Genomic DNA, 24,158 nt, shown 5'->3' with positions numbered 1-24,158 from the left:
ACCACAGCTGCTCATTCCCTCCTGTGGAATGGGTGAATGGTCTGGGCAAAACAACCAAGCCCTCTCTTCCACCTAAGGCCAAATCTTGTTCCCACTAAAGAGCAGAACTCCCACTAATTCTAGTGAGAGTTGGATGGAGCTCTGCTGCAGTTTCCACGGTATGCATCCAATGAAGTGAGCTGTAGCTCACGAAAGCTCATGCTCAAATAAATTGGTTAGTCTCTAAGGTGCCACAAGTCCTCCTTTTCTTTTTGCGAATACAGACTAACACGGCTGTTACTCTGAAACCTGCACTACCAGTGTGAATCAATTCCAAGGGTGGCCAGCTGGGTTCCTTCCCATCAAGCAGGCAGGTTTGCGAGGAATTCAATCACACGTCAAAGCAGACTCTCCCCAACCGTCCAGCAGCAGTACCCGGAAACGTCTCTGCTAACCCCTTGTAGCGGCATTCCTGGACAACAGGCTCCAAAGCCCACTGTGCTGCTGAAGCCCCATCTCCAAAACTAATGCTGGGGTTTTAGGAAACCCAGCAAACTTGGAGCGTGGATTCACTGGGAGGGGAGGGATGTCAGTACTTGAAAAGCCCCAGAGCTCTTCTAAGATCTGGGGGAGACAGCAATGAGGGAGCAATGGGGTTGCTTAGCCGGTTGTATTGAGGTTCACATACATTGCTGTTATGAAAGGTCTGAGGCTACAAACTGCTGCTACGTGGTTCCAGTAACAACCCTTCTGAGATTAGAAATCCCACACCGAGTAGCACAAAGCAAGGCTGAGAGCTACTGGAAGCAAAGCTGCAAGTTTCACTAATTCACTGGCCTTCACTTAACTGGAAATGAGCGAGAGACGTATCCTTGTACTTCAATGGAGTTACACATTTTGCCCTGCAGTACATCTCCTCTTATGGCTTCTCCTGTCCTGTTAGCCAAGACTGGCATACAGATGGTGTTCACATTACTGGCCCTTGCTAGCCCACTGGACCAGGTTGTGGCTGGCCCTTGTATGGATACAGAAAGGATTTAATAGCAGGAAGGAGGCAGAAATATGGCTCTGTCCCCTTCTGTACTAGCTGGCAGAGCTGGCTGGTCATGGAGAGGAGTTACACTCTCCTATAATGGTGGCTTAATGGCCATGTTCCACATATGCAACAGGGAGCTCAGGGAGGACTGAAAATTGCCATTTTTATCTGAAGGCAAAGGGAAATGTTCCTGCAAAGTCTGAACTAAGTTAATTTGATAATCTGAGCTACAGTTCATTAGAAAACTGCCCTGGTTTGAAATTTTGACTTGCCTAATGTTTTGTCAAATACTATTTCTATTCTAAAATAAAATTAAAATATTTTAATAAAAATTCTTCTGTCAATTGATCGATGTTCGAAGGATTAATTACATGGGAAATATTAAGATACAAGAATCAAAATCACAACACAAAGAAATGCAATAATCCATAGGTGAGAGTTACAGGTTGTTCCATTATTTTAATAGATTCTGAGATTTTAAAGCCAGAAGGGACCATTTCATCACCTAGTTGGACCTCCTGTATACCACAGACCACTACATATCACCCAGTACCCCAGTACTGAGTCCAATAACTTGTGTCCGGCTAAAACATGTCTTCCCAAAAGACACCCAACTCTTGACTTGAAGACATCAAGAGCCAGAGAATCTACCATTTCCTTTGGTAGTTTGTTCCAAGGGTTAATCACCCCATTGTTTAAAATGTGAGCCTAATTTTTGAGTTTGTCTGGCTTCAGCTTCCAGCCATTGGTTCTTGTTATGCTTTTTTCCACTTGATTAAAGAGCCCTTTAGTATTCAGTATTTTTGCCTGGTGAAAGTACCTGTACACTGTAATCAAGTCACCTCCGAAACTTCTTTTTGCTAAGCTAAACAGAGAGAACTCCAAGTTTCTCATTGGAAGGAATTTTCTCCAGCCCTCAAATCATTTTTGTGGCTCTCTTCTGCAACCTCTCCAATTTTTCCACCATCCTTTAAAAAATGTTATGCAGTATTTCAGTCTTGGTCTCACCAATGCTGTAAACAAAGGTAAAATCATCTCCATACCCCTAATCACTACTCCCCTGTTTATACATGCAAGGATCATGTTAGCCCCTTTTTGTCACAGTTAATGTTGAGTTGTTTGTTCTCTATGATCCCTAAATCCTTTTCAGGGTCAGTAATTTCCAGTGAACAGTTCCCCATTCTGTAGCTATGGCCTGCATCCCTTGTTCCTAGACATATGACCTTGCAGATGTATTAGAAAGAATTTTGTTTGAATGGGCCCAGCTTCCTAAGCAATCCAGATTGCTCTGTATGACTGTCCTATCCTCATCATTATTTGCCACTCTGCCAATCTTTGTGTCATCCACATTTTAAATCAGCAGCAATTTACTTCCAGGTCATTGATAAGTGTCAAATAGCATCAGTCCTAGAACTGATCCTTATGGAACCCCACTAGAAATGGCTCCATTCCACATTAACAGATCTCAGAAAGTAGTTGTCAGTTAGCTAGCTCTTAATCCATTTAAAATGTGCTTTATTGATGTTGAATTACGCTAATTTTTTTAAAAGGAGAATGGTGTATGGTACTAAGTCAAACATCTTACAAAAGTCTATTATATCTACACAGTTACCTTTACCAACCAAATCTGTGAGAAATATGCATTTCTTAATTCTTTAAAAGAATCATGTGCTTGTTTATTATGTGGGCAACATAAGATTTATCATGTCCTTCAACTGGCTTTCGAAATGCAATTTGTGGCTTTTGGAAATTTTAAATATATTTGAATGGGAAGCGCTGCAGAACAAGGCCTGAAGTAAATTCAAGATTCCTTAAAAACCTACTTTATAAACAGTGGATATTACCCTGTTTGGAAAACTGACGCTCCAGTTAAAAAATTACCCAAACTCACACATGTTGACTGGGAGGGTGGGGAATGAAATTCACAGTCCCCTGATTCCAAATTCCATGTCTTAGCTACTCTCAGTCTGTACTGGGAAGTACTGTACTGCAGGGTCAGCTCATTGGACAGATGTCAGGCAAGAAATTGGGAGGGACCCATTGAATTTTGAGGTATGTGAGTGCGACAGAAGAAAAAGGAAACAAAAAGAAGAGATAAAATACTTACTGAAAGGGTTAATGCCTTGTCTTTTTCCATGGGGGAAACTGCTAGCACTACCTGCAAAATCCAAGAACATTATTTGCTTAGCACTGTGAGCAGTTTTTGATTCTTCTGAGTTTGGGGGATAATTTTAGGAAAAAGCAATGATTGCTCTGCTAATGACAATGAAGGACTATTGCTGACTGCAGCTGGGTGCAGTAATGTAGGCAGGCTCTGTGCAAAACTCCCTTATACTTACACTCACCTATCTCTGCCAGCGCTTCTCAGTCCTGGCCTGCATCTCTTAGAGTTAGACTTTTAACATCTACATTTTAATCCAATTTAAGATCTTGGATTGTGATGTGGGAATCTCATGAAATCCAAAGTTTCAGTTTGGGTAAGAAGCCCCAAATCCCAGGATTAATCTTCTCTGCCTGCTCCTGAGCAGGGGCGAGAGCAGTAAGAACTGAAGGATATTTAGTGGTACGAGTTTCCTGAGACTTCTTCCTACTACTGGAAAACAGGACAGAAGAAAAACACTCAGGTTTCTCTATAGGCCACTAAGAGGAATGGACAGTTTATACAGTGCTCAGACTGGATGAATGGGTGGCCCAAACTTATCTGAATGTCTGGTGTCTACAAAGTTAGGCCAAAATGTTCACACTTGGATACCCAGGCCCACACCGAGGGAGAAGTGGCCTGATTTTCAAAGGTGCTGAGATTGCATCTCTCAGTGGGAATTCAGTGGGAGCTGCAGGAGCACAGCATGTCTAAAAGTGAGCCCATGTCCACATAGGTGCCCACATGTAGCTTTTAGGTGCTGATTTTGGGCACCTATATTTGATAATTTTGGTCACTCTCTGGAAATCGGAGGAAAACCAGCACGTCTACTTCCAGCCAGAATCAGGAAGTGAGCTTCCCATTTCCATGCTGTGCTGGAGACAGACACATGCACAATTCAGGGACTCTGACGTCTATGTGATTTAAACTGGAGGTGCAAAAAACTGTATGATTTGATTATTCACACACACACACACACACACACGCGCCAGCATTTGAAATTCTGGTCCTGACTATGCAGACAGAGGCACAAACAATAGAATGAGGAAGAGAACGGCGAGAGAGAGAGAGGGGTCAGGGAGATAGTGGAGTTTAAATAATTTACCACATTTATACAGTTCCTCTTATTAATGATTTAAATAATCCAACAGGTTTGTATTGTGGGTTCTAATTTAAAGCCCCTCAGAACACCAGTTTCGTGCCAGCCACCTGTCCTAGTAAGGTCAGAGAAGTTCTAGCTAATCTATTTCATTGACTGTGGGTCAGGGTGTACAAGAAAAACAAGCACAGCTATGTTGTCAAAAGGTAGATTCTTCCATAGCTAACTGGGGCTCTACTCGGGGTCCTAGCAATAAAAAATTGGAATCTCTAGGAGTTTCTCCTTCTTTTAGCTTAGACACACATACAGATCTGGGTGTCACCAATTGGCTGAGACCTCCTGCAGAGGCCTCTAGGGGGTATTGCTCAGTTCTGCTTGAAACCACTGCAGTGGTTTTTACTCTGAATATTTTGGGTGTCCTACAGAAGCAAGCACCCTTCCTATTCCTCCCGCCATCAAACACATGAATTTAAAGCATTGCCATACACCTGCTTACCCCTGGAACTCTCACAAGTGGAAATCACATGACAGAATACCTTTTCAGACCCACCCAGGCCCTGTTCATTCTATAATCTAGTAAGACACCTTGTGCACCCCAAAGCAATGCTTCCACCATTATACCTGAGTCTGATGAGCAAGAACACAGAGCCAAGCCTGCTCTCCCATGGCAGTTTGACCTTCAGCAGGACTTTCAACAATTTCTCTGTGAATCTGTGTTATTGCGACTGTACTGTTTGAATATGGTTGAAAACAACCTGAAGTCTACACTTCAGTAACTCTCAAAGGTTTATTTCCCCTCCTGGCCTTAAATGGGTAATTGCTTTTACAGCGACTGTTTCCTTCTCCTCTTAAGCCAGGCAGAATTTGCACATGAACAAGGAGATGCTAGAGAAAGCCCTTTGCATTCAAACTTGGTATTGCGGAGCCAGACTGCTGATCGTGACATTCATTTAAATCTGCTTATCTTTAAAACACAAGTGGGAAAACTCCAGATAAATTGATACTGAAGATCTAATATGGCGGGCAGACAACTCCACTCCTCAGACCCAAGTGATCTTTCTACCATAAGTGCATAAGAGGCTAGCAGCCCTGAGTACGATCCCATCTGAGCCCATAGGCATGTACTCAGGGTGGCAAGCTCCTGCTGCCATGGAGGCTACACTTCTATTTTTAGTGGGCTAGCTTGATCTGAGCTACTGTGGGTATGTCTCCTCAAGCTGGGATTTACAGTTTCCGGCTCGAGTGCAGACATGGTGACCGGGAAAGGTGAAGTGGGGTGTGGGACGAGCTACTGGCTAGTTTTAAAGTGGGAAGACTACAAAGGAGAGAGGCAGAGCCAACCTACTCTTCAATCCTTCACAGATTCTTTGCTTCTTTAATTGGTTGTTTAATGCCATCTCTTTAACCACACAGAAGAGAGAAGAAATGGCAAAGGAAGATTGCGTCCCAGGTTCCCCCACTCTATAATATCCTCCGTGGCACTCTCAAATGCTCAGTATTGTGCCTCCACCCCATTCCCTCCCCCCAAAACTCACCCACCCTACTTGTGCATTTGAATGTGACACGGAAAGGCTATTACAGTGAGGGGGATCCTGGGATAAAGAATCTTTCTTTGCCATTTCTTCTCTCTTCTGTGAGGCCAATTTTTTAAGAAGGCTCCAGAGGCCATTCCAGCAATAAAAAGCCACTAAACCTGGACTTCAGGACCAGGCAAATTGATTGAAATTACTGTAAAGAACAAGAATAATCAGACATAGATGAACACGATTTGTTGGGGAAGGGTCAAAATGGTTTTTGTAAAGGGAAATAATGCCAAACCAATCTACTAGAATTCTTTTAGGTGGTTAATAAACATGTGGGCAAAGGGGATCCAGAGGATATAGTGTACCTGGACTTTCACAAAGCCTTTGACACGGTCCCTCACCAAAGGCTCTTAAGCAAAATTAGCAGTCATGGCATAAGAGGGAAAGTCCTCTCAGGGATTGGTAACTGGTTAAAAGATGGAAAACAAAGGGTAGGAATAAATGGTCAGTTTTATGAATGGAGAGAGGTAAATAGTGGTGTCCCCCAGGGGTCTGTGCTGGAACCAGTATTGTTCAACATATTCAATAATGACCTGGAAAAAGAGGTAAACAGTGAGGTGGCAAAATTTGCAGAGGATATAAAACTTCTCAAGATAGGTAAGTCCCAGGCAGCCTGTGAAGAGTTACAAAGGGATCTCACAAAACTGGGTGACTGAGCAACAAAATGGCAGAGGAAATTCCATGTTAATACATGCAAAGTTATGTAAATTGGAAAACATAATCCCAACTATACATACAAAATGATGGGGTCAAAATAAGCTGTTACCACTCAAGATAGATCTTGGAGTCATTGTCGATAGTTCTCTGAAAACATCTGCTCAATATGCAGCAGCAGCAGTCAAAAAAGCTAACAGAATGCTAGGAACCATTAGGTAAGGGATAGATAAATCAGAAAATATATTGCCTCTATATAAATCCACGGTACACCCATATCTTGAATACTGTGTTCAGATCTGGACGCCTTATCTCAAAAAACTGATATCTTGGAATTGGAAATGGTTCAGAAAAGGGCAACAAAAATGATCAGGGGGTATCGAGCAGCTTCCATATGAGAGATTATTAAGATGGGACTTTTCATCTTGGAAAAAGAGACGATTAAGGGGTGTGGGGGGGATATAGAGGTTAAATCATGACTGGCATGGAGAAAAGAAAGAAGGAAGTGTTATTTACTCCTTCTCATAACACAAGAACTAGGGGTCATCCAATGAAATTAATAGGCAGCAGGTTTAAAACAAAAACATACGGAAGTATTTCTTCACACAACACACAGTCATCCTGCGGAACTCTTTGGAACATTCTAAAGCCAGATAGCACTAACTCTGATTTTTCACATTAATCTTAGTGAAAGAAGGTAATAAAATTAAGGAATACAGTTACTATTATTGTATATTATTCCACGGCAAATTACTGGGGAGTAGGGAAAAAACTTCCACTACACTAGGGAAGCCAGTTGCTTTAGCATTGTGGACCAATGATGTTCCAGGCTTGCATTAATTAAAGTTTGTAATGCACATAGAAGATAGCACCTTAATATTAAGGTGCTAACAACCAAATGCAACCACCCAGTGCTAATCTGGAGCAAATGAGTTTTGCATGTGGCATCAAAGACAGGGCCGACTTGGAGAAGGTTATGCACACACACACACACACCCACCCACCCCCAATGGCTTGGTTCAGGAGTTGTAATTGTAGCCAAGGGGCACGTTTCCCCCTACACAGCATGTTAGATCTATAAAATTTCCTGTGGTGAACCTCACTGGCTGTGCCCCTTCCTTCCCATAAGTGCCATCACAAAACAAATAATCAGTAAAAATAATAAAACAACAAGAATGAAGTGCGTTTGCAGGGCTGGCTGCTAGATGCGCACATCTTTTTGCCTGTAAGCTGAGCAGCTCAAACATTCAATGCCATGTTGCTGATTTTGTTTGAACTCAGCACAGCTGGCTGCCTTGTTGCTCCAGTTCTGAAAGGAAAATGGCTCACCTCCTTCCTTGCTGACTCCCAAGCACCCCTTCAGCTCCTGCAGCGAGATAGACTTGTCCTTGTTGAGGTCGCAGTAGTCGGCGAAGCGTCGAGCACATTTCTTGGGCTTGGCTTTCTTCTTCACATACCGCTTAAGGGGCTTCATCTCCCGCTTGTTGATGTCATTGCTGCTATTGTTGTCCAGCTGGCTGAAGTACCAATGTACTACCCGCTCCTCCAGCGTGTGGCTGGGATCCGGCTCAGAGAACCTAGAAAACAAAATACACAGGCCCCAAACCACCAGGATGCTCTTGTTAATGACTGTAAGTGCCTTTCGCCAGGCCACATCCCTTGCTCAGTTTATGACAACCTGTATCATATTTTGCCTCCTAGGACCAGGAGAAGCAGATTCCTGATCTGGGAGGCTGTTATTTCTAGAGTAGGCTAGGTACCTTGAGTAAAATGTTCCTCTGTGATCACAGGTCTCAAAAACTCCTTCCTCTTTACTTAAGTTTCATGGACTAGGGCTGGTTTGGGAGAGGCATGAACAGGAAAAGAATGGATTTGCACACCACTGAAAGGTAGCAGATGGACAGGCCTAATGACTGACATCTTTTCTGTATCCACTGAGCAGGGAAACCCAGGCAACAGCAGCAATACAAACTTCCCTACCATTTTCTCCCAAGCACTGTGCCTCAACCTTGTCCCAGAGGGATCTTTTCTTGGGGGAGACTACAGTTCAGTCTTCATGGCCCATTTAGTCCTTGGTCTCTCAGCTGAGACTGCCAGCAAAGGGAACAATTAGTGTGAAGTGTGACAGTGGTTTATATGATGTGGACCCCAACCATTAGGAACAAGATCAAGCTCTTTGAATTGATTTAATGCAAGATGCATTTATTTATTTAAAAAAAATCTTTGGACAATTTTGCTATGCCTATTTATGTGATCTTGCCTCACATATTTTATTCACTGCATTTTTTAAACTGTTTTCACATTGTTCTAAGGCACTTTTCAATACTGCAGCAGGCAAATGTCACAAATCCAGTAATAAGGAAAAATAAGGAACTGGCAAACTCATTTTGCCTCATTTCAAATTCCAACATTGCAGGTTTGATGCAACCCTAGTGGATTCCATTCTGCTTCTGTGAATAAAGGAGCAGAGCAAGGGAGAAAGAAAAATTGATGAAAAATCCAGGGGTCAGGACCATTGGTGTTCCATGTCAAATCATTACTTCACTAGCAGAGAACGGTGGGGAAACTAGCCACTGTTTTTGTGGAGCCATTAAAAAAAAAAATCAAAACAATGTCTTGTGCTCTGCATGCTGCCTATCTAACTGCAGTGAATAAACAGTCCTCAATGAGGAGGAAACAAAACATGTTCAAGGAAATGACGCTATAAAAGCTGAATGGCTTCCAGAGGTGACCTCCCTTTTCTTTCCTCTGCAAGTGGAGTTAGAGACAGGGCCAAGACAGATTAAGACTAAACCAGGACAAAGACTTTAGCCTCTTTCCCAAGAGTGAAGTAGTGCAGCCAGCCCTCCCCAGAAAGTAGCTTGTAGGCAGTAATCAGATGGCTGCACTGCTACCTGGTGCTCTTCCTCTGACTTACTGCTGTAAGACGACCTCCAGAAGTGCAGCCCAGATTCCAAGCATGCCGTTTTACTCCACCCCAATGGTGACAGGAGGAAGGTTGGGTAATTATAAATTCAGATTCCTGTGAGAGTCTTGGGCTCTCTGGTTGTGGGTGCAAGTATATATACCTAGATTCAATCTCATTATAGGTAAAGCTTCTGAACACATTGAAACAAGACTGGTGATAGTTTTAGAGACTAGTGGTCTCTTCTGTATAAGGGATCTATGTGAAAAGGGCAAGGATGACATCTTCTCTGTTGCACGGCTGGGGAGAAGAAAGGGCTGCCGTACTTTGGGCCCTGCAGCCTTCTCAGCATCCTTTGACAAAGCAGATACTGTTGCTTAAGTAATTGAAAAACAACAGCCTCGTCAATCTTCACTTTAATTCAGATCAGTAAGGAAGGGAAGATACAGCATGGCATGGAAGGTCATGATCAGAGTGTGCGGGAAGATGGTGATTAGTGGCAAGCTTCTCAAGCAGCTTTACAAGTGATAAAAATAGATTTTTGAAGGGCAGTCTCTGCCCCAAGGCCTTGGGAAGTCTGAAATAATAAATACAAATGAACCTTCAACCAGCTAGAATAAAATAAGCTACAAAACCTATTTAAAAGATTTTATTTGACAATTTCTTTTGCATAATTCACTTCTGGGCTGTGTAGCATACAAGCATGCAGAATTACAGCATCTGATCAGTGCCCACAGTAGAAGGCAGGCAAGGAGGCTGGCTTAGCTCTCGGAGCCAAAATACAAGCCAAACCACTGGAGCCATGGGAACACACAAAAAGACAGCATCGTGAAGGTAAGGGGCCATCTTGATTTTTCAGAGCCTTGAAACTCCGCATGAGGTACAGGTTGACAGGGAAGGAGAAAATGCAAATTAGACGTTGTTGTGACTTGCATTTGTGAATGTGGTCATTAGCGCTTTTTCCCTGTGGAAACTAGTTGGCTAGCACCTGAGGACTGGCTGATTTCCAAGGCCTGAGGGAACCATTGGGGTTCGGTGTTGTGGAAGAGAGAGGAGTTTTGGTTGCTGGGCTACAGAGCAAGGCTAGGACTCCTGACCGGGCTGAGTCCCAACCAGCCTTACCTCCTACCTGCACAAACACTTCCCCGACCCACCCACGTCTATCTGCCCTGCTGCCATTTCCCAACCTCTTTGTAAGTCTGGAACTAGCAGGGCTGAGGTGGCTCATGGCAGAAATGGTACAGAACTCAGAGCAGCAGCTGAGAGGAGACAAGATGTGACTGTGAGGTTCTCTGTCTGTTGGAAGGACAAATGGTGGAACTCAGTAGGGGCAGGTGCCCAGGCAGGGAAGAAGTCTCCCTGTGTTCAAGAAATATAGCAAGAGTGGGTAAGAAGGAGGGGCTCCTCTTGGTGGAGAAGTGGGGGGGGAATACAACCATCTCCAACTCCTTGGTAAAGAACACAGAGGACAGGTGCAGCCCTTGGTGTTAGTATAAACACACCAAACCACTGGGCGAGGGTAAATCAAATACAATCATTCCAGCCAATGTGGGTTCTTGTACTGAAAACTGCAGGTGGTGGTGGTGGGGGGTAAACCCATAAGGATTACTTTAACCTAGTGTGTTTAACCTAGTGGGGAAGAGAATATATAGCTCATCTTGATCTTTAGCACCCTTAATGACTAGTTATGCAGTGTTGCAGTCTCCAAGGTGGTAACCTGCCCTCGACTGCATGGATGTAGGCCAGTTTAAGAGAGAATGGAGCAGAAGAGACTTAGAGGGATCCCTTAAATATCACAATTCTATGTCCAGGGTTTCCCTGGTTTAGTATTACATTAAACAATACAATAAAAACATTTGAGATCTATGTTTCCACACAAAGATGCTCATATTTCATCAGTGTGACATGGCTTTATGTGATCTCATATCATTACTATGCCTCCATGTTTTGAGGCTGCATTGTGATGCAACGTCACTATATTGCAACAGCTGAACTATATATGGGACTAGAATTGTCCTGCAAGCACAATGCTAACAGGTTGTGGGACTGGCAAATTTTAGAGGACATGCATTCCGACTAGGACCCTCGTCCTGCCACTAAGGAGAGAGCGCTCAAATCAGCACTCGGAAGCAAAGGCCTTTCCTGAGTTGCATCTCTCCTGATCCAATCCATCAAGAACTAGAGAAGACTGAGCGAGAGCAATGTCAGCTGCTCAGTATGTTACTACATCATCATCTCCTGCTAATACTAGCCACATAAAAGGTCTACCGAATATTCCAACTCTCTTGGAAAGGTGCAGTAACTCCTTGGGTAAAACCAGGGGAAAACAAACCATACCAAAACAAGTCATGTGCACAGTACGGGAGGTCCCCTCAGCCTTCTCTCATTGACCACATCAAAACCATGCTTGCCTTTCTCCTGACTGTGCTCTTTAATACTGCATGGTGAAGCAACCCATACAGGAAGGATGATTAATAATTCAGAGAAACACAAAAACTGCATCATCCCCTTCCCCATCATATGCAGTCAAGACTTTCAACAAAAGCAGGTCTTCAGAAGAGGGGTGTGTGTTTATTTCATCATTTTGGAGGAAGAGAATTAGCACATCTCAGAGAGATTGCCTCACTTTTGCATCTACTCTGCTAATAAATATTTATATACCAATAGAGGAGGGAGCCTGATCTATAGGTCAAAAGTGCAGGAGTTGGAAGCAGGGTTTCTGGGTTCCAATCCCAGCTCCCCCACTGACTCACTGTATTGCCTTGGGCATATCATTTTCCCTAACTACATCTTGATTTCTCCATCTATAAAATGGGGTAGTACCCACCTCATAGGGGAGAAAGAGTATCCATTTGTTAACTTGCAAGTGCTTTGAGATTCCTGGATGAAAGGTGCTACCTAAGAGCACAGTATTGTTATGATTCCTTTGTATGTCTGTAGCACACTTCAATACTATTTGGCTAAACTGGCATACAGACAAAAAAGCAAAGAGGTTACATAAGTATGTGTGTGTTTTTAAGTGATTGTACTGAACTCTGAAGCAGAGCAGGTGGGAATAATCTGAAAAGATTCCAAAAGGACAGATTTACTGAACTGATGTCTGTGCACTGTCTAAAACATCGTTAAGCCCACAGGGCCACATCGTCTGTCCTGCTAGCAAGATGCAAAGAGTTAATGTGGCAGCAGAGAGACAGAGGATAACGTGGAGGAGAACAGCAGTGTCAGACATCACTGATACTCAGGTCCACAGTCTGCATTTGATAAATCTCATTATCTTCCATAGGATTACAGTGGGTGTAGATCAGAGCACAGTAATCAGAAAGAGGATGTAGCTAGTAAATTGAAATTTGTACACACAGTAACAGATCCATTGCTTCCCACTCACTCACAGCATCCTCATCATCTCCAAAGGCAGGCAAGCCAGATACACAATAGGTATGACTAACGTAATGTCTATGTCTAATACAAAAAGACTGTAGTTAGAGACCTACTGTAACCGGGCGTTAGTATAAGTCCTGATCAAGAACACAACCCCTTTTCTGTCACCATGAGAAACTGTGCACAAAGAAAACTAAAAGGTGTGTACACTTTGGGACACATGGCATGTATCCCATGGAAACCCATTAAGAAACCTCCCCCTTTTTGATTCAACCTCTGTTTGGCAATGAGAGTAGCTCCAGGATGGAGGGATGTGACTTGTGCAGTACCACGAAGGCCATGGCTGCATACACAGGCTACCAACTATAAATCAGAGGAAGTTATTCTCATCCCGTGCAAGCTGGAAGGAAGAAGTGGGAAGGAATGCAAGGTTGCTGGTAGAGTTAGGGTGAGGAGGAGACATAGTTAATTCAGCTTCCATGTCTTAGGATAAGGATGCGCACAGTCATCAACAGAGTTTTAAGAACTAACCCTGAAATTTTCTTGGTGGGGTTGCTGAAGAAAGGATGGACATGGGTGAAACTAAAGAATTAATAGGATAGCCTCTGCCAGCCTGTCAATGCCTGTGAGAGCTGATGTCTAGATAGATGCCCAAAAGGAGGAGTAGAGAGATAGGAAGTGAAGGAGTTTAATAACCTGAGATTAAATTCATAATTGTTCTCACTTCTATTTCTTTGTTTCCTTTTATTTTTCTCTTTGTCCCAAAATTAAATTACTAACTGTGGTACATAGCTTGCGTGGGGGCAGGTTACTCTCATTAAATTGTGACAGGGTCGCATATTTGTTTGCTCAGCCTCCTTTTCCAAAAGCTGTGTTCAGACTAAACAAAAAGCTACCCCACACAGTCCAGACTCATTATGGAGAGACACACCACCCTTTCATGGTTAAAACTGAAGTTCTCTTCCTTCTGTAAACCCAGTTTTTACCCCTACCTCCACCTAATCTAAACCCAAAGCAATCCACCTGAAATTATACAGGTGACATATCATTCTTAATAACATTTTCTCGGGAAAGTATGGGATAAATCTTTGGGGGGGGGGGAAAAATGGCCACCATTCACTTTTCAAAGATCCACCCCCTTATGGTTTATCTTGTATCTTTCTCTAGGCTGGAATTTCCAAATAAGCCTAAAAGGGAGTTTGGCACACAACTCTGACTGAAATTCAATAGGAGACGGACATCTCTCGTGCTCCTTTGAAAACCCCTAGCTTTTGTTCAAATAACTTCAGAATGTTTGGCTTAACTTCAGAATGCACTGGAGATGTTCACACCAAAGATAGATTTTTCTTTGCTTGCTCCAAATTCCTGGAGCACACACGGGGATCCTCAGGGGTGATTTTGCAAAGGAATCTTCAGAACTCTTACATAGGGTATAACTGGTAACTTAAAACAAAGGTTTCAGAGTAACAGCCGTGTTAGTCTGTATTCGCAAAAAGAAAAGGAGTACTTGTGGCACCTTAGAGACTAACCAATTTATTTGAGCATGAGCTTTTGTGAGCTACAGCTCACTTCATCGGATGCATACCGTGGAAACTGCAGAAGACATTATATACACACATAGACCATGAAACAATACCTCCTCCCACCCCACTGTCCTGCTGGTAATAGCTTATCTAAAGTGATCATCAAGTTGGGCCATTTCCAGCACAAATCCAGGTTTTCTCACCCTCCACCCCCCACACACAAACTCACTCTCCTGCTGGTAATAGCCCATCCAAAGTGACAACTCTCCCTACAATGTGCATGGTAATCAAGGTGGGCCATGTCCAGCACAAATCCAGGCTCTCTCACCCCCCCCCCCCTTTTCCCGGGGACACACACACACACACAAACTCACTCTCCTGCTGGCAATAGCTCATCCAAACTGACCACTCTCCAAGTTTAAATCCAAGTTTAACCAGAACATCTGGAGGGGGGGTAGGAAAAAAGCAAGGGGAAATAGGCTACCTTGCATAATGACTTAGCCACTCCCAGTCTCTATTTAAGCCTAAATTAAATACTATCCAATTTGCAAATGAATTCCAATTCAGCAGTTTCTCGCTGGAGTCTGGATTTGAAGTTTTTTTGTTTTAAGATAGCGACCTTCATGTCTGTGATTGCGTGACCAGAGAGATTGAAGTGTTCTCCGACTGGTTTATGAATGTTATAATTCTTGACATCTGATTTGTGTCCATTTATTCTTTTACGTAGAGACTGTCCAGTTTGACCAATGTAAATGGCAGAGGGGCATTGCTGGCACATGATGGCATATATCACATTGGTGGATGTGCAGGTGAACGAGCCTCTGATATAGTGTGGCTGATGTTATTAGGCCCTGTGATGGTGTCCCCCGAATAGATATGTGGGCACAGTTGGCAACGGGCTTTGTTGCAAGGATAAGTTCCTGGGTTAGTGGTTCTGTTGTGTGGTATGTGGTTGTTGGTGAGTATTTGCTTCAGGTTGCGGGGCTGTCTGTAGGCAAGGACTGGCCTGTCTCCCAAGATTTGTGAGAGTGTTGGGTCATCCTTCAGGATAGGTTGTAGATCCTTAATAATGCGTTGGAGGGGTTTTAGTTGGGGGCTGAAGGTGACGGCTAGTGGCGTTCTGTTATTTTCTTTGTTAGGCCTGTCCTGTAGTAGGTGACTTCTGGGAACTCTTCTGGCTCTATCAATCTGTTTCTTCACTTCCGCAGGTGGGTATTGTAGTTGTAAGAAATCTTGACAGAGATCTTGTAGGTGTTTGTAGCTCACGAAAGCTCATGCTCAAATAAATTGGTTAGTCTCTAAGGTGCCACAAGTCCTCCTTTTCTTTTTTTAAAACAAAGGGACACACTTGCTGAGCTGTGATGTGCCATGCATAGGGGAGCTCCTGAAAACTGCATCCTAAACTAAAATTTCCCAGGATGTTACACGACCAGCAAAATTGCTAACAAGTGACAGCGCACACATTTTAACTTTTAACATTTATTTTTGGAAGTTAGTTCTCTACCACAGTCAGAAACTGAAACCAGGTCTTTAGGATAGGGAAATCCCGGTAAGGATCACCTTGGTCTATTTTGGAATCTGAATTCCTGCACCATATGAATGGGCCTGGCTCTTGCAAAATTAATCATAGATTAGAATGTACCCAAAATCAGCCAAGTGTAACAATTTAAATAAAAAAACTGAAGCTTCCATTTGTGTTTAGATTTTCTTCTGTATTACTTTGACTGTGGATATTTTTCAATAAGGGCACCAAACTCAGGATAATAAGCCAAGTCTCTGCTAAATATACGTTTAATTACTTTTTGGAACTGTATACTAACAGATATGCCCAGATCTATTTCACGAACATGAAGTTAGAAATGCATTTTACCAGAGATTTTCTATTTTTAAAGGTTGAATAAAATCTATTTAGCTATTTGCCAGTTATGTGAACTGGGGTTAGGGGGAGGAAGACGTAAGGTCTGATCATATTTGCATTATTATAAAGTAGAAGGAGTTAACTCCATTAGAATCAATAGCTTTGCATTTGTGTGAGTTATGCAGATGGCAAATTTGGTTTTTTGCATGTCCAGTAAGAAAAAAAAAAAAGGTCTTACCAGGTTTTTACTGACATTGCCTAAAGCACTACAGAGTTGCACAATCCCACAGTTCTGCAGCTAGATTTTTTGGGCATAAATATAGAAGGGTGCAGTTTAGCACAACTCTACTTACGTTTTAAATGCAATTCTCTTTTTCTCCCCATCTATGTCTTTCCCATCTCAAAAAAAAAAAAAAATACAAAGAAGGAAATTAAATGTGAAGCCACATGAATGGTTTTGTGGTGTTAAAGATAAAAATTTGAATGGGAAAAGATTGAGAAGTTCTTGCTTCTTCTCATACTCAGATTCATAGGTTTAAACCAGGCAGAAGGATCCATTAGACAATTTAGTTTTACCTTCTGTATATCACGGGCCATTAAATTTCATCCAGTTAACCCTTTAATGAACCCAATAATTTATGTTTGACTGAAGTACATCTTCCAGAAGGGCATCCAGTTTTGATTTAAAGACTTCAAGAGATGGAGAACCTACCGTGTCCCTTGGTTGGTTGTTCCAATGGTCAATCACCCTCACTGTTAAACTGTGCCTTATTTCTACTTTGAATTTATCTGGCTTCAGCTTCCAGACATTGGTGGTTCTTATGCCTTTCTCTACTTGATTGAGGAGCCCTTTCGTTCCCAGCCTGTTCTCCCCAAGAAGGTACTTAAGGCACCTCTTGATCTTCTTTTAAACAAGCTAAGTGGACTGAACTCCCTAAGTCTCTCAATGGAAGGCATTTTTTTTAAACCCTATACCGGAAACCTACTGACCGCTATTCCTACCTACATGCCTCCAGCTTTCACCCTGACCACACCACACGATCCATCGTCTACAGCCAAGCTCTGCGATACAACCGCATTTGCTCCAACCCCTCAGACAGAGGCAAACACCTACAAGATCTCTGTCAAGATTTCTTACAACTACAATACCCACCTGCGGAAGTGAAGAAACAGATTGATAGAGCCAGAAGAGTTCCCAGAAGTCACCTACTACAGGACAGGCCTAACAAAGAAAATAACAGAACGCCACTAGCCGTCACCTTCAGCCCCCAACTAAAACCCCTCTAAAGCATTATTAAGGATCTACAACCTATCCTAAAGGATGACCCAACACTCTCACAAATCTTGGGAGACAGGCCAGTCCTTGCCTACAGACAGCCCCGCAACCTGAAGCAAATACTCACCAACAACCACATACCACACAACAGAACCACTAACCCAGGAACTTATCCTTGCAACAAAGCCCGTTGCCAACTGTGCCCACATATCTATTCGGGGGACACCATCACAGGGCCTAATAACATCAGCCACACTATCAGAGGCTCGTTCACCTGCACATCCACCAATGTGATATATGCCATCATGTGCCAGCAATGCCCCTCTGCCATTTACATTGGTCAAACTGGACAGTCTCTATGTAAAAGAATAAATGGACACAAATCAGATGTCAAGAATTATAACATTCATAAACCAGTCGGAGAACACTTCAATCTCTCTGGTCACGCAATCACAGACATGAAGGTCGCTATCTTAAAACAAAAAAACTTCAAATCCAGACTCCAGCGAGAAACTGCTGAATTGGAATTCATTTGCAAATTGGATAGTATTAATTTAGGCTTAAATAGAGACTGGGAGTGGCTAAGTCATTATGCAAGGTAGCCTATTTCCCCTTGTTTTTTCCTACCCCCCCCCCCGACGTTCTGGTTAAACTTGGATTTAAACTTGGAGAGTGGTCAGTTTGGATGAGCTATTGCCAGCAGGAGAGTGAGTTTGTGTGTGTGTCCCTGGGAAAAGGGGGGTGGTGAGAGAGCCTGGATTTGTGCTGGACATGGCCCACCTTGATTACCATGCACATTGTAGGGAGAGTGGTCACTTTGGATGAGCTATTACCAGCAGGAGAGTGAGTTTGTGTGTGTATGGGGGTGGGGGGATGAGAAAACCTGGATTTGTGCTGGAAATGGCCCAACTTGATGATCACTTTAGATAAGCTATTACCAGGAGGACAGTGGGGTGGGAGGAGGTATTGTTTCATGGTCTATGTGTGTATATAATGTCTTCTGCAGTTTCCACGGTATGCATCCGATGAAGTGAGCTGTAGCTCACGAAAGCTCATGCTCAAATAAATTGGTTAGTCTCTAAGGTGCCACAAGTACTCCTTTTCTTTTTGCGAATACAGACTAACACGGCTGTTACTCAAATAAATAATTTTTGTGGCTTTTTTCCTGCAACTTCTCTGGTTTTTCCAGAACTTTTTTAAATATGTGGACACCAGAATCGTTTATAGTATCTGTCTCACCAATGTCATACACAGAGGTAGTGTTTCCTTTCTACTCCTACTCGCTACTTTCCTGTTTATACCTCCAAAGATAACATTGGCCCTTTTTGCCACACCATTGCACTGAGAGCTCCTGTTCAGCTGCTTGCCCTTTTGCCACCTAAATTCTTTTCAGGGTCACTGCTTTCTAGGATACAGATTCCCATTCTGTAGGCCTGGCCTGCATTATATGTTCCTGGATGTAGGAATTCACATTTGGCTGTATTAAAATGAAAGGGTCCAGCTTACCAAATGATACAAATTACTCTCTATTAGAGTATTATCAGGAAATTTTCAATGGAAGTTTTTCCTTGGAAAATGCCAATTCCCTGAAACCAAAACTTTTTGAGGGAACATACCAGTTTTCATGTAGCTACCATTGGGAAAAGTTTCTCAGGTCTAGGATGGAGAGCGGACCCCACCTTCCGAATAGCCAATAGCCCAGTAGTCAGGGTACTCACCTGGGATGTGGGAGACCAAGATTCACATCCTTGGTCTGAATCAGGCAGAGCTGGGACTTGAACCTGAGTCTCCCGAATCCCATGGAAGTGCCCTAACCATTGGGCTATTGGCTATTCCAAAATGTGTCTCTTGGCTATCTGTCTCTTTTTATATCAAAAAACTTAAAAATGTCTTGGTTTGGTCCTGATACCAAACAGGAACATTTCTGAAATCTCAAACATTTCAGCAGAATTAGAAATCTATTTCCTGCCCAGCTCTACTCAATATGACTGCCCTGTCCTCATGATCATGTATCATTCTGCCAATCTTTGTGTCATCCAGAAATGTTATCAGCAATGATTTTACATTTGCTTCAGACCATTGGCTATATTTGCTCAAACTTAAAAAAATAAAATAAAATAAAATAAAAGTGGGGTGGCAGTGACAGCCTATTTGGGCAGACAGCAAGCACTGGAAATTTCAGCCTGAAAGATGAAAGTGTAGTAAAGTTATGAGAAAGCAGAAAAGGGTGTTAGAATGGAAACTGTTGTGCAAGCTTAGTTGGAGTGAGCCTGGCTGCTATACTTGTAATATGGGTGGTGATGGCCACACAGTAAATGCAATTTGTCTCACAACTTTGATCACCTCAGCTGACATTAAATAAGTAAACAAACAAAGCCACCGTATTTTTCTTCTCGTATATGCCCTGCCTGTTCAGAGAACTGTAAAATTAACATTTATTATGGACACAGTGGCAAGGTTTTGGTCCAGCATCTCATAAACCAAAGATGTCACAAAATCTCAGGGCTAATAATGAGGGTTTTAGCCTTTTCGAGAGTTAGGAATACCTCTTTCTATGAGGATAAACATTTTGTTTCTAGTACTGGTAAGAAGTTGGACCTTATAGATAAAACATTAGAGAGAATAAAAGAACAATTTGAGGTCATTTTTAGAAATTTCTGAAGTCTAATTTCTGAATTAGACTCCCCCCCCCCACCCCCGGGAGGATTGTACAGTGGGACTTGCAGCACTAGGCAGCTGCCTGACTCTGCAGACTCAGAGATCCAAAATAAAAGCTGTACCAATACATTATTTATTTCAAAGTCTCTGATTCCTAAGATGCTTTCTGTGCAAGATATATGGCACCAGAATGGTGTGGTACGATGGAAAAGTTGGACATGCGCCCTTTGGAGATGGCCTGGTGCATGTGGAAGTTTACGCCAGAGGAGTTCCTTGCATTTAATTATGGCTGCAGGTATGCAAAATATTTGGGTGGTGGAGCAATTTGCCTCACTTGGAGTGGACTGTTGAAAACTTTCTTTTTCCCCTTGCACACTGGCTGTTGATACTGTAGCTTGAAATAAATCAGCATGAAGATTGTGAAGAGCAAGATAGTGAAGGATGCTGCCAGAAAGGGCCCCATTAAAAGGTTAGAAATACACAACGCTTTGAAGACTTAGGAAGTAAGCATGCAAGGTTTTTAGAAAGGTAGCTGGACATCTCTCCTCCCTACAATACTGCTTTGTGGTCAGCTTTATTTACAAGAGTGCTGACAGAGAAATCCAAAAAGGATGCTAAATAAATATGAAATATTCTCGAGGGCTTGCCTTTACCCACATCCACTGTTTTTGTACCATGCAAATTTCACAAAATTGGCATTTGGAGCGCTTATATCTAGGAAGGGAACAATGCGTCTCCACTCTAGCATATTTAACTTCTACTACTGTACAAACGTTTTTCATTCTGTTTGTATGTATTCTGATAGGCCAGGCATATTGTTACCTGATGGACTGCACAGTATGCAGTTCATATGCCCTCAGCCACCATGGTGATTCGGCAGACTTTAACTAAATATTGATGCACAACTACCAATGCTGAGAATAACTGGGCATAAGGCAAAACCCTCAAAAATAAATATTTATGTCAGGCAATTAGAGACCATTCTGCTCCCTTCAGTATCTTCAAAGATCAAAGTCTGGTACATTTGCACATTGATCCTCCAACATCAAACACATGCACGGTTCTCACTTTCTCTGGAGCAATAGGGTATGCCAGCGTGACTGCTCTAAATAAAATATACACATACATGCATGTCTGTCATGCACACCTCTAAATACTCCAACATGCACACCTTTCTGCTGGCATTAAACACTTCAGTGTTATCCAGCAGATCATACATAAACCAGAATAATCATCCTTTGCCTTTATATACACCAAGACCTCACCAAAACACCAACATATTAATCCTCACATTCCTGTGAGGTAGGACAGTGTTGTTATCCCACTTTACAGATGGCCATCCACAGGCATGGAGAAGTTTAAAGGCTGCCTGACGTTACATGCGCCATCTGTGGAAGAGCTGGAAACAGAACCCAGTGATGCCAACCGCAGAAGTTCAAAAATCATAAGCCAGCCCTCAACATATCATGAGATTTATTTTAAAAAGATTGCATTGGGGGGGGTTGGCCTGTCTTTTGAGGTTTGAACTCCCCCTGCCCACCCCTAGTGTATACGTGGCAGTTTAAACAGCTCTCCCAAATGTACACAGTGAGGTGATGTTGACGTCAGCTGCAGGAGCTCTCACTGGCTGCCTGGCTTTTCCCCAAAGCCCAACATTCCAGTTAATTCATTCTGTGTCCCACCCAGCCCCACATCTGCCCATCTCTCAGCCCGGCAATTCACTAGGCACCTCCTCACACCACACATCAGTTCTGCCTATGCCCCCAGCACCACCTCTGCTCCTCTTGCAGCTCCAGGGATTCTTCAACCCTCTCTCCCAGGTCTGGGGGGGCTACAACAGGGTCCCTTCTCTCCCTCTCTGGAAAGGGGGAGAAGCTAAGAGCAGAATGGCCCATTGTTCTGGGGGGGGAGGGAGGAGGAGGGAGCAGAGCTGCTGGGGTGTTTCTACTCCCTCCTCTCCTTCCCCCTGCTGTGAGAATGGTGTCGGCTGCTCCTTCTCACCCCTTCCCCACCCAAGAATTCCTCTGGTCTCCAAAGGGAAGGGGGAGAACTCTGCTCTTCTCCAGGAAGTGGGGAAGGCAGCCAATCAGAGGGGTTTTCCCCATAGGTGCTGGAACTAGGGGTGCTGGTCGGGCTGCCACACCCCCTAGCTTAAAGTTGTTTCCATTATATACAAGGTTGACAGTTTGGCTCAATGGATCTCAGCACCCGCACTATAAAAATTGTTCCAGTGCCTCTGGGCCTGGCTCACATTTGCAAGAGGGTTAGAGCTTCTCACAACATGGCCAGAGGGCCTCTAGCCCCAGCTGAAATTGCAAGAGTTGGCAACACAAGAATTTTGATCCTCAGTCCCGTTATAGCCACTAGTCCACAGAGCCTCCATAAACAGATCAGAATTTTATTAGCCCTCTCTTTATGCCCCAGAGGATGAAAGACAAAGTGACGTCCTCCTACTGAGCTCTCATTACACACTATAAATGGGATGTTCTGACCTTGATGGTAGAACAGCTTCACAGGGGCAGGTGGTCAGGGTTACAGTGACAGAATAGAGTTTGGAGCGGTGGCATTAGTTTTCCTTGTATCCAGTAGAATTAGAATGATCTCTAGTTCAGAGCAAGAAACCCTTACCCCACTTAACTCACGTCCAGAGCTCTGTAGCTGTCTCATTCATGTTTGAAATCTTTCCAGACTCACCTTCCACCTCCAGCAGGTGCGGCTGAGTTAATGGCCTGTACCATGTCCGTAGTCAGAGCGTCCAGTAAGCTGGTAATAAATTCTACTTTCTTCCCTTCTGGGCAGCCTGCAAAATGTGAAGTGGAAGAGTATCTTGAGAACACAAAAAGTCAATCTCCTACCCTGATTCAACGCTCTTCAATTGGGAGATAGCATTGTCTCTGTAACTGTAAGGTTGAATATGACACCATTAATAAGTCTCTAACCAAAGGTAGAAGAATCCTTGAGCAGCTTTTAGCCTCTCACATGTACTCAGCTAATTCCAGCCACCTCCAGATCTGCCTGTGTTTTGCATGAATACTACTTTTGTTCACTTCTTTCCTGGTTGGTGCCCCAGTTGTCTGTCTTTCTCACTTCACTGGGTGACTCCTCTGGGGTCTAGTAATGGCCTCAGATCACCAGCTTCCCCTGTTGACCAGAATCAGTGTTCACTGTTGATTCCTGGCATGCTCACGGTAACCCCTGCCAGGAAGATAGCCTCCCACCAACACAGAGCACCATGGTCAACATTTTCTGCGTTCCCATACATACACACATGACAGTGATCTAGAAACTTACCACAATCACTTTGACAGCTGAAAGTGACTTGCAAATTATTATAACTAAATTCCTCCTTTGCAGTAATGCAGGCTCCATTTTCTGCCATACCCAACCTAAGGAAAACAGTCACGAGCATCTCCCCATATCATGTATATTACACACACTCATCTGCCCCTTAGCGCTCATTTGGCAGGCAGTCCAGAAAATGTCAGCAACGTAAAGGGTAAGCTGCTATGGCAGCAGCAGTAGCCCACTCACTTAAAAGAGCTTTTTGTTGCAGAAATGAGAAGGTTGAAAGCTGTTTGCTAGAAGTCATCTCTCAGGGGTCTCAGCATCTCACCCTCTGCTGGGACTACCAGAGTTGCTTGCAGATAGCAAATGACAAACTCTCCTTCCCTCCTTCTTCTGGTTTTTGTGGAAGCAGCCATGACACAATTTGTATAGCATAGTATGTGCGCGTGTACACGTGTGGGGGTAAGTTTCTCTCCCCTTGGTATCTGCAGGATTTTTTATGAAGGGGCAATTAACGTAGTGGCTGCAGTAATGCAGCTTTCAAAGGATGGGATGACCCTTTGGACAACTGCACTGAGTCCTCCAATAAAGGGTTCCTCTCAGATAATTAAGAGTAATTGGGAAGATCTCACTGATGTTTGGCTTGGGAGTATTACTCCGCTTGGGGAGCACATAGGAATGGGGAAGTACAGAACATCCTATAGCTCTCCTCTCCTTCCCTCACTCCTTTGATGTGACTGTGTGGATCACTAATGGCTCATCATACCTAAGCCCAGTTAATACA

At 43.3% G+C, this 24,158-nt stretch overlaps 1 protein-coding gene across 8 annotated transcripts in view; it reads right to left on the bottom strand.

Moving 5' to 3' along the window:
- Positions 1-24,158, bottom strand: part of SMOC1 (SPARC related modular calcium binding 1) — a 181,570-nt gene that overhangs the window by 4,057 nt on the left and 153,355 nt on the right. For 3 of the 8 annotated variants that reach the window (XM_073348482.2, XM_073348483.2, XM_073348490.2), the window contains exons 10-13: positions 22,784-22,889; positions 7,821-8,068; positions 3,123-3,173; positions 828-2,028 (exon numbers count right to left, since the gene is read on the bottom strand). In XM_073348482.2, coding sequence (XP_073204583.1) covers positions 1,937-2,028; positions 3,123-3,173; positions 7,821-8,068; positions 22,784-22,889 — 497 coding nt within the window. In that variant the 3' untranslated portion in view covers positions 828-1,936. Of the gene's footprint in view, positions 1-827; positions 2,029-3,122; positions 3,174-3,360; positions 3,609-7,820; positions 8,069-22,783; positions 22,890-24,158 lie in introns of those variants that run through there. The other 5 variants (XM_073348486.2, XM_073348487.2, XR_012159431.2 and 2 more) reach the window with 4 other exon arrangements.

This window comes from Lepidochelys kempii, chromosome 6, assembly GCF_965140285.1.
Source record: "Lepidochelys kempii isolate rLepKem1 chromosome 6, rLepKem1.hap1, whole genome shotgun sequence".
In the NCBI taxonomy this organism is placed as follows: domain Eukaryota; kingdom Metazoa; phylum Chordata; order Testudines; family Cheloniidae; genus Lepidochelys; species Lepidochelys kempii.
Note: the sequence above shows the minus strand (reverse complement) of the source record. Positions and strands in the feature narration are given on the sequence as shown.